The sequence below is a fragment of the Adiantum capillus-veneris genome, chromosome 17, assembly GCF_014529385.1.
Source record: "Adiantum capillus-veneris isolate H3 chromosome 17, ASM1452938v2, whole genome shotgun sequence".
Classification (NCBI taxonomy): Eukaryota; Viridiplantae; Streptophyta; class Polypodiopsida; order Polypodiales; family Pteridaceae; genus Adiantum; species Adiantum capillus-veneris.
The window spans coordinates 77,089,626-77,104,805 of NC_140947.1; the positions used below are offsets into that span (position 1 = coordinate 77,089,626).

General features: G+C 49.1%; 1 protein-coding gene across 1 annotated transcript in view; it reads left to right on the plus strand.

Moving 5' to 3' along the window:
- LOC147437519 (E3 ubiquitin protein ligase RIN2-like) overlaps positions 1–14,928 on the plus strand; it is a 92,720-nt gene extending 77,792 nt beyond the window's left edge. Inside the window, exon 12 of the mRNA XM_086487044.1 lies at positions 14,337–14,928. Within this exon, the coding sequence (XP_086343170.1) occupies positions 14,337–14,387 (51 nt within the window). The 3' untranslated portion in view covers positions 14,388–14,928. The remainder of the gene's footprint in view (positions 1–14,336) is intronic.
- Positions 14,929–15,180: the final 252 nt, after the last annotated feature.

Here is a 15,180-nt window from a genome sequence, read left to right on the forward strand (position 1 = left end):
TGCTTTCCTCTCTATGTACACTGTGGTGCTAGGAGTGATGACGTGCACACTACACATTGCTCTCTCTCCCCCTTACGTGCAATTATGTGATGCCCCACAAGAGGGCTCTTCATTTGACTGATGTACAACTGTGTGGCTTCATGCTTTTGTGCCGAGGCAAGAGCCTCCTTGAGTAGGAACAGGAGTAGCTAATTGCTACTCCAAAGCAAGCACCGGTGAGGGTCATAACCTCACGACACAGGTGCATTTTCAATGCTATATACATGCTGTTTTTGGACTGTTTTGCAGCCGCCATGATGCCAGAATCATTGGGAACCGTGCCCCACTGTCAGACAACAGTTGAGGGTTGCTTAGGGCTGAAAACAGATGAAAAACCAGTGAATACAGCGTGCTGAATTGACTGTTTTTGGGCAGGAATTAGAGGGTTTATGCCAGTGGAAGTGAGTTCTAGGAGGGGAATTGGTTTCGGGCAAGTTTTGGGGTTGTTATGCTACCGAAATTTTGCCAGAACAGGTGGTATCTAGCTGGATATAGGTAAAGAATTCCCAGGACTTTTCTTTGTAATTACCCTCTTAAAGAATAAAGAAATACCGAAAGGGGCGCCAATTTTGGGGGCCTACCGATTGTCGGCGTACACTCGGAGCATTCTAGTTTCCGAAACTATGTGTGCTGTGTTAATTCCCGTCGCAGGTTACCTTTCTAAAGTGCTCTCTGTGTGTCTAAAGTAAAGAATTTCGGGTGAAAGCCAAAGCCTACTGCCCTACGGGCCGGTTCCAACTTCTCCTTGGCAGTCTTAAAAGCGGCAATCTCAGATGGTCGCCGAGTGAAAGGAGCCCCTTATTGTGTCAAAGAATGTAGAGGAGAAGCAATCTCCGCAAAGAATGAACCGCCCATAATAAGAACATAACTCTAGAAAATTGCGAACCTCATGAACATTCTTCAAATCTGGACAATCTTTGATGGTCTCAACCTTGGCCGTATCCATTTTGACACCCTCCGCTGAAACGAAGGAGAGGAGAGAATCTCCCGGCTACACGGACCGCCTAAAGACATTTGTCGGACAAACCACCCGACAATATCCACCATCCGGCAGCTCCCCAGTGCTGGGGCCAGCGTCCGAGGATGTTGGCGTGCACGTGTAAGACAGAGCGTCCCATATGACCCAGCCTCACCTTCTCGAGGTGACCTCGCGTACTCCTAGCCTCGCGGGCTAACCACTCGCACTCTGGCACTCTGCCAGTGGGGATTGATAACTGCAAATGAGGCCTTGGCCTCCGTTTTATAATAATGGCCGGTCACACTGGCCGGGTTCACACTACGTCCGCTCGGACACTGGATGCCCATCCCGACGGCGTCTGGGGTAGATCCCCTTTCCTATGAGCGGGACATAACATACTTTCCCCCTTAAGATCCATTGATGTCCTCATTAATGAAGTGGGGATATTGAGCTTTCAGAGCTCTAATTGGGTCCCAAGTAGAAAACCTTTCAAACTGACCCTTCCATTTAATTAAGTACTCATCATAAGCCTTTTGGTGTAAATGATGGGTACGATGATCTAAAACTGCCTCTGGTTCTCGAAAAATATCCTCAGTTTGCATATCTTGCCATACATTTTCCTCGATAGGCACAACAACGTCGGCTTCGCCCAATTTTACTTTAAGGCGGCTGACATGGAACACTGGATGTACATTAACATCCGAAGGAAGAGCTAGTTTATAGGCAACTAGGCCAATTTTCTTTGTGACCAAGAATTGACCACAATATCTAGTTGAAAGCTTATAATACTTTCTCGTTCGCATAGTCTTGGAGTCCTTGGGTATCTTCAGATAGACCCATTGTCCCACCTCTAGAGTCCTGGGAGATCTTTTTGATTAGCATAAGGAGATCTCTTTTGATCTTCATATGTAGCCCCCCCCCCCCCGCTGTGCGTTGCACTACCCGGCCGTTGCCCTCGTGCGCCGCCACCCCCCCCCCGCCCGCTGCCTCTTGAGCTGTCGCCCCCCTGCCCGCCTTATCCGCTCTCCCCCCCCCCCCGTGGCCTTCCTCTTTTCCGAAGTTTCCCTGCAATTGGCTCTGGCAGCATTGTTCTCGGACAATGCTCGGCGCGCTTGGTTGCAGAGTTTTTTCTCCGTCCGCTTCTTCGCCATAGTATTAGACACAGATAGAGGCTCCATCTCCGCTACAGAGGGACTCATCCGAAGCCCCCTCACCCAACCCCGTTGAGCCCACCATTCGACTTGCTCTTTCACCGTCAGAGCAAGCGAGCCTAGCCGCAGAGGTAGAGCGCTTGCAGGCGACTTCTGTCATCTGCAAGATTCTCCGCACCCGACCTAGCAGAGGAGAGCTGCGTGACCTTCTCCAGGCCCGCATTCTCGCAGAGGTGGGCAAGATCTTGGACGTACAGATACTCGGACGAGGTTACTATCAGATCGAATTTGAGATCTCCGTGATGGCATCCAAGGTCATCGCCATGAGTCCATTGACCATCCGAGCAACACGAGCCCACTTTCAACAGTGGAGACATGGTTTCGACCCTACTTCGGATGTTCTGGTAGAGGAGGCAGACATCCCCATCTCTGTCTGCTTTCCAAGTTTGCGGAGAGAGTACTTACCACTTTTGTCCAGGATAGGCTCAACCATTGGGACTGTCTTGGAGACACCTCGCACGGCAGCCTCAGTAGCTGCCAAGGCGGTTGGCATTCCCTCAGTTCGCGTTTTGGTTAGGGACACTCACACGCTCTCAAAGGTCATTCTTCTGCCTCGGATGAGTGGGGGTTGGTTTAGACAGAGTATGGAGTATTCGGGCCTCTCGAACCAGTGCTTCATTTGTTGACAGATGGGCCATCTTGTGAAAGCCCGTGCACAGAGGAGGCCTCGACCTACACCACAGACTCGGCCAGCCTGCAAGGGCTGGCCAACAGCCACAGACAGAGACAACGCACACATGCAGAGCGACTCTCTGAGCCTGGGGCTCCAGCAGAGAAGGGTTGGCAGCAAGTTCGTGGTCCACGACGGCAAGGGCCACAGCGATAGCCTGACACTCAGAGTGGTCCTCAGGCGCCTACCCAGCAGCAATGGGTTCCCACGGGGAACCGGTTCGGTCCTCTTGAGTAGGATGAGGTCCCTGCTCCAGCCCCTACCCCAGCTTTACCCTCGACAGCCCCTCCCCCCCAGAGTTCCTCCCCTCCTCATCATCCTCCCCCCGGCCTCCTTCTCCCGCCGCCTCTTCCCCCCGTCCCTCTACCTCTACCGCTCCCCTCCGCCCCTCTTCTCCACCTCTCCCCCCTGCTCCTACTCCCCCCCCTCCTGCTTCAGTTCCACAATCGACCCATGGGGCAGAGCCTTCTTCGGCTGCTAGGAGATCTCTTGGCGGCACCTTTGCTACGAGTCGCTTGGCGAGAGAGGGACAGCCTTTCTTGCGACCCCCTCTACAGGTACAGACGTCTCGCCTTGCAGCTATCCCTCGTGGTCTGACGAGCATCGACATCCGGCGCCGATTGGACTTCTTCCACTACGACTTTACTCGTTTTCTCGGCGACCCCTCAGCAGACCATGAGGCAGCCTGCTTCAGGGTCCATGTTCTGTTCCTTGCAGCTAGGGGGACAGAGGCGTTGGACTTAGCAGTTGGCTTCTCCTTTCCCCTTTGCGACAGGGAACAGACTGAGTGGACTCTTGACTCAGTGTTGGGACGGTTGCACACACAGGTCCTAGAGTTCTCTCACCACATGGAAGAACTAGAAGTTATAGACATGCTTTAGACTTTGTGGCCATTGGCCAAGTTTGCGGTGACACCTCCAGATACAGCAGGATGTAGACACATTTGTTGATTACGTCTTCGCCGATACACAGTGCTTGCCATGCTATGTACACATTCATGAGGACTCTTGGACAGAGAAGGTTGCTTTAAGTACGGCTCACTCTGCTTGGGCTTGGGCCAGGCACTCGTTGCAGTCACGCCTATCTAGAGGACGCTCGGATGCGGATTACTCCCCATCCAAGCCAGCCTCGAAGATAGCCTGTTTAGCTGCTGCGAGAGCATCTGTTCTCTCTCGCTCCCCATGAGGATCGTCTCATGGAACATGCAGGGACTTGGTGGACCCTCGTTTTAGCGTCAGCGGGGCTGGCTGCGTCAGGAGCTTCAGCGCTGCCTTGTGGGAGGAGAGATTGATCCCCTTATGCTTCAGAAGCACCATCTATGTGAGAGCCGCATTAGACGTTGTGGTCAGCTCTTGCGTGGACGATATGATACTTTTTGGTTAGCTGCTTTTGGACTTGGAGACATCCAGGGTGGGGTATGTATGACTATTGCGGACTCTTTGCAGCAGGCCATTGTGGGCAGAGGGATTATTGTGTCAGGCAGGGCTCAATGGATTACTATGCAGGTTCAGGGTTGCCTTTTTGGCTTCCTCAACATCTATGTGCCCAATGTGGCGAGTGCTCGAGCAGAGTTTTGGTCACAGAAAGTTGAGTCTCTGCCGCAGGTAGAACACTGGTGCATAGGGGGGGGACTTCAACGTGTTGGAGGACCCTTTTGAGAGGATTGGTGGTAGCCATGCTACTGTGCATGGAGTTGAGCTGGCAGCTTGGGAGAGGTTTTGTATGACTCTGAGGGTCTCGGATGTTTGACAACACTCTAGTTTTGTGAGGCCCCCAGACAGCCTTGCCTTCTCTCGTACGGACCGCAGAGTGGGAGGAGTGAATCTATCGCGGATAGATCGCATCTACACTAGTGACCATTTCAGTGACTTGGGAGGGACAGTTGGGATTGTGGCAGGGACTTTCTTCTCGGACCATGCACCAGTGATCCTCACAGTGGCAGACAGGCAGAAGAGAGGGAGCACAATGCTTCGCATCCTAGAGAGGGTCTTGTTGGACTCTGCACTCAGAGAGTGAGTAGAGGCTCTCTGGACAGAGCTTGGACAGGCAGGATTCTCCTTCTAACAGAGTGGCCTTAGGACTAGCTCAGATTAGTCGTTTCTTTCTCCAGGAGTCTTTGGCTCACCGGGCTGCAGTGAGAGAAGAGGAGCAGCGTCTCAGACGGGGCATTGCTTCGTTATAGAGGATGCAAGAGCAGCATCCAGACAGTCCCTGGTTGGAGGAGCAGCTACAACAGGCTCGCCAGGTGCTTGTTAGCTCGGGGATATGCGTACAGTTGCTACTGACTTTTACCGTGAGTTACTGTCTGCAGAGCCTCAGCTAGAGCGTCAGGATGCATGCAGGGAGCAGGTTTGGGCACAGATGCCTTGTCTTGTGAGTGAGGAGATGCGTCAGAGGCTTGAGCTGCCACTTCAGGTTGAGGAGCTGCACACGACTCTTAGGGCCCTCCCCCCGTGGTAGCTGTCCAGGTGAGGATGGTCTGACTCCCAGTTTTTTCTTGGAGTACTGGGACCTGGTTGGCCCAGATCTCTGTAGTGCTTTTCAGTACATTTTGTTACAGGAGTGATGCCTGACAGCATGAGTGAGGGCTTGATCTACCTCATTCCCAAGGAGGGTGGCTCCTTGGATGAGATTCGACAGTGGCGCCCCATCACCATCCTCAAGTCAGCCTACAAAATTGTTGCCAAGGCTGTGAGTTTGAGGATTTAGCCACTTCTAGAGAGCCTTATACATGGGACTCAGACAGGTTTAGTCAAGGAACGCAGTATCCTTGACAACATCTTTACTTTTTGGGAGGCTTCTGTCCTAGCACGGCTCTATGGTGAGGACCTAGTGATTCTTCTTCTTGATTTTGAGAAGGCATACGACAGAGTTGACTGGGACTTTCTAGAGGGCACTGTACGCAGGATGGGCTTCTCAGATGCTTGGATCAGAGGGGTGTTAGCTTTGTACAGACAGGCTCACAGTCAGGTACTTTTGGCAGGAGGTAGAGGTGATCGCTTCATGCTCACACGTTCGGTCAGACAGGGCTGTCCTCTTGGCCCCTTCCTCTTTTTGCTCTATGCGAAGCCGATGAGCAGGTTTTTGGTGTCGCAGCAGGTTGGTCTACGGGGCTTAGCACTCCCTATTCGGGGGAGATGAGCTACTGGACGCTGAGTTTGCCGACGACTCAGCCTTGTACTTAGATGGCCAGGAGGCCAACCTTCACAGGTGTGAGCAGGCTCTGGAGACCTTCTGTTGTGCGTCGGGCGCACTGCCCAACTGGAGAAAGACTGTGGCTTTCTCGGTTGGTAGTGCTCTTTTGCTCGATTGGATGCCAGGAGAGGGTTTTAGGTGGATTCCCTCGGTACTTGGGCTGTCAGGTTGGTTTGGACTTGTCTCTCGAGCAGCAGATTGCTCCCCTCCTCTTGTCTATCAGGAGGAAGTTGTTACATTGGAGCTCAACACGATTTTCTTTGGCTGACAGAGTAGTAGTGGCCAACCAGGTGTTGGTGACTATGTGGTACATCAGTTCTTGCTGGATCTTCTCGAGTTCTTGTATCAGCCAGGTAGGGAGGCTGATCAGGAACTTCCTTTGGTCAGGACGTGACACTTAGATAGCCCCAGCCAAAGTGGCTTGGCAGGTTATCACTCTTCCTTGTTCACAGGTAGGGCTTGGGATCATTGACTCAACACAGCAGAGCAGAGCCCTTCTTGGGAATTTCATAGTCAGAGGACTTCTTCTAGGTGAGGAGCCCTGGAAGGAGTTCTTGCTTCAGCGGCTTCGTACTAGGGTGCCTCAGGCTGGAGGCCCCTGGCGACCTTCGACCAGATGGATCTTCACAGAGATGCGCAGAGTTGGTTTGAGCAGGAGATTGGAGGACCGCTTCGCTGTGAGTTTGCTTCGTTCTTTGGAGCTCTTGCGGCGAGGCTTGGAGCAGCGACAACCTACTTGCACGGAGGAGCGCCTACGGCAGCCCCTTGTCTGGAACCCCATGTTTAGCACTTAGAGAGGCCACTTGGTTGGTAGTTGGCCTCATGTTTCCTGGGGTCCCATGGCAGCGGGTCTAGCGCGCTCTTTAGGTGATTGGTTAGAGTTCTCATGCTTGTCAAAGGAGGTGCAGGGTTTCCAGCTACAGGGCATGAGAGGGGTGCAGAGCACGTGCTAGGACATGTCAGAGGCAGTTCCAGCTGAGTGGCTCACGTCTCTCGAGCCAGCAGCACCCAGGTGGATGGGAGCCTTCATACGACTGGAGGTTCTCATGTCAGTCAGGGCCTGCTTAGAGACTTCAGGGTGGGAGACGCTTACAGCGAGTTGCAGTGGAGTCCCCGCAGGTGGCAGAGTGCTGTTTTCAGAAGATCCGAGTAGTGGGCATGTGTGGGAGGACTTGTGTCATCGATCCTGACCCAGTAGCTCTATAGAGTGGACACTGGAGGCTGTTGGCTTGGGAGTACTGTCCATTGGCACGAGTACAGTGGGATCTTGGTGATGGCTCTAGAGGGACCCTTTCTCTTCTGCAGACCACCCAGGTGTCCCGTTCTTTCAGTACACTATTCGACTGGGACGTCATATACTAGCAGCACACAGAGAGGCCCGCCCCGCTGCAGCACCTCATTGGTAGGAGGAGGGTCTCACAGCTGAGTTCTTGGCAGCCTTCTGGGAGAGGTTGTGGGACTCCATACAGTCGAGGCGAGTCACCTTGTTTCAATGGCTGGTCGCACACAGAGCTACAACAGTTGGGAGCTGGCTAGTGCATAGTGGCCTCTCTGCCGCATGTGTAGCTTGTGACCATCTTGTGGAGAGTCAGCGTCACTGTCTTTGGGACTGTCCTTCGGCATAGCAGGTGTGGCTTCGAGTTCTTCGGCTGATGCCTGCTCTCTCCACGGCTTGACAGTACACTTGGGGAGCAGCGGCTTGGTCTACCCTCACGGGCCCGGCACTCCAGTTTGAGCTATCTTCCACCAACAGGATGATAGTGATGCAGGAGGGGCGACCTACACTACAGCCTGCCACAGAGCTTACTCCACAGGAGTGGTGCAGTGAGAGAGAGGAGTGTTGGGAGCTCATCAGTGGCCTGACACTCTGGTTCATCTGGCGGGCCGGTTGCTTCCGCATCTTTGAGGCCCGCCCTGTGTCACCAGCAGAGACTGTTCGCGATTTTTGGCTAGAGCTGATCGACACTCTCAGAGGACAGCTCGAGAGACTACAGGGCAGCTCCGACCGCATGCGGGAGCGCAGAGAGGCTTTCCTTTGACTGTGGCGTCCTGGGCCTTTCTACACCATGGTCCAGGGTGTACTCGGATGGCACTACCGACCACTTGTGTGGCTTTTCCCTCCCTCCATTTCTTGTTTTATCCCCATTGTACATATCCTGGTTTTTTCATTGGGAGAGTCTCCCCACCATGGTTGTTGTAGCCCTCTCTTGAAGAGGTGGTTGTAGCCCTATGGGCAGTTTCAGTAACTAGTAGAAGCATCTTTTTCTCGGAAAAAAAAAGTAGTGACTCAATCACGAGCTATTCTTATACTATCCTTAGCCAATTCGAGCATTTCTTGCATGTCATACAAGAAATCACGAGCCTGGCGCTCCTTGACTTTTTCTAAGCCAGTAGCAATCGGGGATTTGGGCTCAAATCCAGGGCATGAACGGGCTAAACCGAGTAGCAGAATGCTTGCTACTATTATAGGCAAACTCTTACGATGGGAGATACCTTTCCCAATCCGATTGCCTGTGAGAGACATAGGCTCTCAGCATGTCCGCTAACGTCTGATTCATCCTCTCAGTTTGTCCGTCGGATTCAGGATGGTCAGAAGATGAGATCATCAACTTCGTCTGAAGATGAGCAAAGACATCTCGGCAAAGTCGGCCAGTGAACTTAGTATCTCGATCACTGACGATATCCTCTGGCAGACCATATAGCTTATAAAGCTTATCGACAAATAAAACCGCCAACTCATGGCTTTTTACTGTTGACTTCGTTGGTATAAACTTCGCCATTTTTGTGAGTCTATCGACCACAACCCAAATAGCGTCATTGCCCCGACTAGTATTTGGCAAACCAACGATGAAGTCCATGGAAATACTCTGCCACTTGGCATCTGGGATTTCCAATGGATGTAGCAGGCCAGCTTTCCTAAGGCGCTCTGCCTTATTGACCTGACACTGAGCGCATCTCTTCACATAGCTCTGTATGTAAGAGGGAGGGCCAATAGAAATATCGCTTGCCCAAAGCCAAAGTTCTCTGGATGCCTGGGTGCCCAGCGCTGGGAACATCGTGGCATTCGCACAAAATCCTTTGTCGAACCTCATCGATTTTCGGCACACAGACTTTTCCATTTTTGAACAATAGTCCACCTTTAATGGAATATTGTCGCTGTCTCGTCTCTCCATCACGACTCACTTGGGTCTTCGGATGAGCAAAGCCTGTACGCGAGTCATGTCCCGCTTCGACCCCGTTCCATATGTTGCCAAAATGGCTGTTGGAACGACATAGCCGTTGGAGAGAGAGAAGAAATCCGTCGAGATTTCATCCATAGACAAGGCATTAACCTCAGGAATCCTGCTAAGTGCATTGGGAACTCGATTGCTGTATCCTTTTCTATGATGGATCTCAAAGTCAAACTCTTGCATAAGCTCAACCCATCTAGCCTTCCGGCCTCTGAGATCACCCTGATCACAGACATAGCGCAAGGAGTGATGATCTGTCCATGCAACAAACGTAGAGCCATACAAGTAGTGTCGCCATTTCCTCAAGGCGTGAACTACGGCGTAAAGCTCCTTCTTATACGTTGGATAACGCATCTCGACGTCAGAAAGTTTCTTACTTTCAAATGCAACAGGACGTCCATCCTGGTATAACGCTGTACCAATGGCATATTCATTAGCATCCGTTTCAACCACAAATGGTTTGCTAGGATCCACAATGTGCAATATTGGAGCAGTAGTCACCAAGTGCTTTAGTGTCCGAAAGCTCTCATCGAGACGCTTATTCCAGACAACATGGGGATTACCTTTACGGTGAGGACCCGAAGTCTTCGGTCCTTTCACCCCTCCTTTTAAAAGTTACGTAAGCGGAGGAGCAACTTTAGAGTAATCCTTGATGAATTAGCGAAAGAATCCTGTAAAGCCTAAAAAGGACTATACTTGGCGCACATTCTTCAGAATGGGCCAATTTCGCACTTTATTCAATTTTTCAAGGTCGACGCGAATTCCTTCGCGAGTAATGATGTGACCCAAGTACAGAAGCTCTTTCTTGAAGAATTCACACTTGGAAGCCTTAGCATAAAGCTTCTCAATTCTCAGTACTTCGAGACCAACGCGTATATGCGCTAAGTGCTCAGACAAACTTCGGCTGTAGATCAAGATATCATCGAGAAATACAACAACGAAGCTGTCTAAAAATGGTCTCAGCCGATCATTCGTCATCTGTTGAAACATAGCTGGAGCATTGGTCAAACCAAAAGGCAAGACCAAAAACTCGTAGTGACCATAATGCGTACGGAACCTGTCTTAGGAATATCTTCCAATTTGATCCATATCTGATGATAGCCTGATCGCATGTCTATCTTCGTAAAGTAAAGCGCTCCATGGAGCTGATCTATCAGATCGTCCATACGCGGGAACGGATACTTGTTCTTAACAGTGAGCTTATTCAACCCTTTGTAATTCACGCAGAAGCGCATAGTGTTATCCTTCTTTCGAGAAAGAAACACTTGCGCTCTCCACGGGGATTTACTTGGTCGAACAAAACCCCTGTCGAGATAATCTTTCAGCTGCCGCTGAATCTCGTTCTCCTCGGTTTTACTAAAATGATAGGGTTGCTTTGAGAAGGGTTGATTACCAGCCACCAACTCAATGCTAAGTTGGATTCGTCGGAATCCCCAAGTTTAGCAGAAGAATATGAAACATTTTTACGAAATTTAGTGACAGAAGTACCAAGCTCTAATGAATCAAACCAAGCAGATGGTACACATTGATAAAAGTCAATATCAAAAGACTTTGTATGTTTATACATTTCCAAATCAGTAACAATTGGCATTGCAAAACCATTATTTACAGAATTCTGATTGCAAAGAGACACAAATACATGAGGCATGTCCTGCTTAACAAAAACAAGAGAGTGATGTACATTAAACTATGGAATTCCTAAAATGACATCTGCTCTATCCAGGTGCATGATGTGGAAATCCAGGTTCACTTTGTAGTCAGCTAGCTCGAGCGACAAATCTGGAACCATCCGATTTCATACATCCGTATCCTCGCCACGAGTCATCTTCACGCGATACTCATGGTCACTGTCCTACGTCCGCAAGCTCAGTTTCTGCACCAATTTTGCATCCACAAAATTGTGTGAGCTTCCATTATCAAGGAGTACGGTCGTGTTGTGACCATTGATCTTCCCGGGGAAACGGAGAAGATCGTGCTTATCAAACACTTTGGTGCTAAAAGTACAATTAGTGCATGAACTGTGCGCTAAATGATGGATTTCAACTTGAATGACATGAGAGTTACCTGAGATCTCGTGAATCTAAACCGAAGGACGACCTTGTGGTTTCTTTGTCTTCTTCTTGGGGCAATCCTTGATTTGGTGACTCGTCTGGCCACATCCGAAGCAAGCCCCCTTCTTCATTGCATTAACAACTGAAGCATTTTTGGCGTTCTTCTTCTCCTGAGAAGATCTCGGCGGTGATTTTGACTTTTGCTGGAATCGAGGTTGCTTTTTCGAAGCGCCCTCACCGCATTGATGGTCTGAACTTCTTTTCTTCTCATAATTCGCTTCATCTATCAAATGGACCATCTTGGCCTTTGCCACTGCATCCTCGATGTCAATCGGGGCCTTGTCCTTGATTAAGGCCCAACGGTAATCTTCATGTAATCCCAGCAGGTACATGTGTCATGTGCACAGCATGCGTGGAATCCACCTTGCAGAAGGTGAGCGCTTCTTTGAAAGCTGTCGTATACTTATCAAAAGATAGAGAACTAGTAAATTTAATAAAAAACCTCTGATTTTTTGCTGATTTTTGATAGAGCATTAATTTGCACCTGCAAACACACATATGAGAAGAAAAAACAAGAAATTTCAGCAATTAATGACTAAAAATTACACGAAATCGATGTTTCCCGACTCGAACCGATATGTAGGTGTGCACACGATCCCTTGTGCAACCAAACCGGCTTTGATACCATGAAACGGAGGAGAGGAGAGAATCTCCTGGCTACACGGACCGCCTCCAGACACGCGTCGGATGAACCACCCGAGCATAGCCACCATCTGGCAGCTCCCCCGTGTTGGGGCGAGCGTCCGAGGATATAGGCGTGCACCTGTAAGACCGAGCGTTCCATACCACCCGGCCTCACCTCCTCGAGGTGACCTCGCGTACTCCTAGCCTCGCGGGCTAACTACTGGCACTCTGCGAGTGGGGGTCGATAACTGCAAATGAGGCCTTGGCCCCCCTTTTATAATAATGCCGGCCACACTAGCCGGGTTCACACTACGTCCGCCCGGACACTGGACGCCCATCCGGACGGTGTCTTGGCTAGATCCCCTCTCCTATGAGAGGGACAACACATCCGTAGAGACGATGTGTCCCAAAAAGTGAATCTCTAGTAAGAAAAACTCACTCCTCTTTCCATTCACCACCAAGCGATGTTGCCTTAGTGCATGAAATACCTGTAGCAGGTGTTGTCGATGTTCATACTCATTCTTGGAGAATCACGATGATATTGTCAAAAAAAGTGCCCACAAATGACCTATACACTCAAAAAACCTTGTCCATCATCCTGTTAAAGGTTGCGGGGGCATTAGTGAGACCAAGAGGTATCACCAAATACTTGTACAAACCAAAGGACGTCGTGAATGCGGTCTTGTATACATCTCCAGGAGCAATCCTGATTTGATGATAGCCACTTTTCAGGTCGATTCTACTGAAACAAGTAGAACCCTGTAACCTATCCAATATATCATCGATCTTGGGTATCGGAAATATGTTCTTGATGGTGATTTTATCGAGAGCCTTGTAGTCAATGCACATTCTCCAAGATCCATCTTTCTTCAAAACTAAAAGCACGGGGAACAAAATGGTGAGGTACTGGGTTGAACTAATCCTTTTTCCAACAATTCTTTCACTTGGTTCATAATCTCTTCATTTTTGGTTCTGCTTACTTTGTAAGGTGGCAGGTTCGGTGGCGTTTTTCTTGGAATCAAATCTATCGTGTGACCTTTAGGACGTCGAGGAGTTAACTCTCCTGGTAAGCCTTTTGAGAATCAGTCAGCCTGAGCTTGCAAAAATTCACGTCGTTCCTTCTCAAGGTCGGACAAATTTGACATTTCCTTGTTATCTATCTCATTTAAGAAGATCGAGTAAACAAACAGATTGGATTTCACTAATTTGGAAATGGCTGAAGCCGAAGCCGAAGCCGAAGCCGAAGCATGCAAAACTAACTTAGCAGCTCAAGCGGCTCGAACTTTGTGCCTCTGATAATACAAGTAGAGCACATGCAGTTCTCTAAACCTTAAGCGGCTATTGTAGTCGGAAGTAGAATGGTTGCTTAAGGTTGGGAGTTGTTCGTCCCAGTGGAAAATCAATCCACTATGCCAGCACCCACCTCGTGGAGGTCAGAAAGAGACTTCATTGATCTTTTGAAAATCTGAAAATGTCAGTACCTCATACTAAGCTTTGGGTAGAGGTTTTCTTAGCAGGCATCTTATGCAATTGAGACTTGTCCCATATTTTCAAATAAAGGTCTCCAGAAGAGGCTCAATCGAGGGTCCGAGGGTCCCTATCACAAACAAAAGATGTAGGCATCCCAAGATACTTGAATATGTGAACCAAGAAGAGCTTTGCCATACGATCAGTCTTGATATTCTGCTTGACTAGTACATAATGAGCTTGTTTGCTAAAGCGGTCCATAATGGTCTTGATACCATAATTGCCTCTCTTTGTCCTCGATAGATCAAAAATGAAATCCATGCCCTTGTATTCCCTCATATTCGTCACCGATAGCTCTCTTCTTTCTGTCTATCTGTTGCATGTTGCTTTCAGGTTCTACCTGTTGGCAGGCATTGCCCAATGTTCGAGCTCTTGCCATTGCAGATGTTCCTTGTCCTTTTCACCACTCTAATGGTTCCGGTGTTTGATTTGCATTAAAGGACTTTGTTTTTGGTGGAAGTGCGTATCTTTCAGAGGCTGATGTCATCCTCTCTCCACTTAGCTTGCCAGGGCATTTTTTCCTCTTGGCTTTCAGTTTTTACAGTTGCCATGTGGCTAGTCATTTCCAGTTTTTACAGTTTCCAGATTATTGCCTTCGGGCCTGCTTTGTGATCAGTGATGTACTTCCCCTTAGAATCGGCGCAATTTTGGTGTTTTGAGGGACTTTTTAAGCAATAAAAATCAGTGGCCTTTGTAGAGAGAGAGAGAGAGAGAGAGAGAGAGAGAGAGAGAGAGAGAGAGAGAGAGAGAGATCCTTGTATCTTATGCCAGGATTTGCAAAGAACGAATTCTGTCACGACTACTGTCAACAATCTGCTATAAACTGATGTGGAGCTCGCAATCTGTTTTAAACTGGGTGTCTTGCGTAGATTGTCGATTCATTTGAGTTGGCGATCCTGTTATTGACATCCAGTCTCATAAAAAGAGCGCCAAGTATCACGGGGTAATACGAGATATGAATGGATGCTTGCATTGTCTAGCAACGCGTTCCAGGTATGAATATGAGTTTGTTGTGTATAGAGGAGAAGGGCTTTTGTATGCAGGTGTATATATCTATTCTGCAACGCCCTTTACAAAATCATGGGGAGTCAAAGAGGTGATGCGCATAGGGACTTGCCGCTTGTGGGGATTATAATTGTGGGGAAGGACCTGGAGTATTGGTCTTTTGGCTGTACTCTGGTAGCATCCCCTGAATGCCAAATAATTTCTAGCGAAGTAGTCTCTTAAGTATGTATAATTACTGCTGCCCTTTGAGCATGGCAAAGAAATGTACATTGTCAATGGTGTTATGCAATAGTACGCATGGCGGTGTTGCTCCTTGTGTTGCACTCTCTTGTCATAAAGAAGTCATTCTTGGATCAGACATGCTTCTGTTGTAATTTAAATCCTTGTTAGTGTATAAAAATCACAATACTTCTATCAGATGGTTATGGCATGAACAATTTCCTTGTTATTGCGCATCAAATTGAGCATGGAAGATCGATACTATATCGTCTAACTGGTTAAGGTGCTGCAAGTTCATCTATCAAAAGCTGATGCCCAGATTATAGGTACAATTTTTATCAAAGCTCTGTCAAGTCTCATTCCAAGCAGCTGCGCTCGAATGCCTCGAACT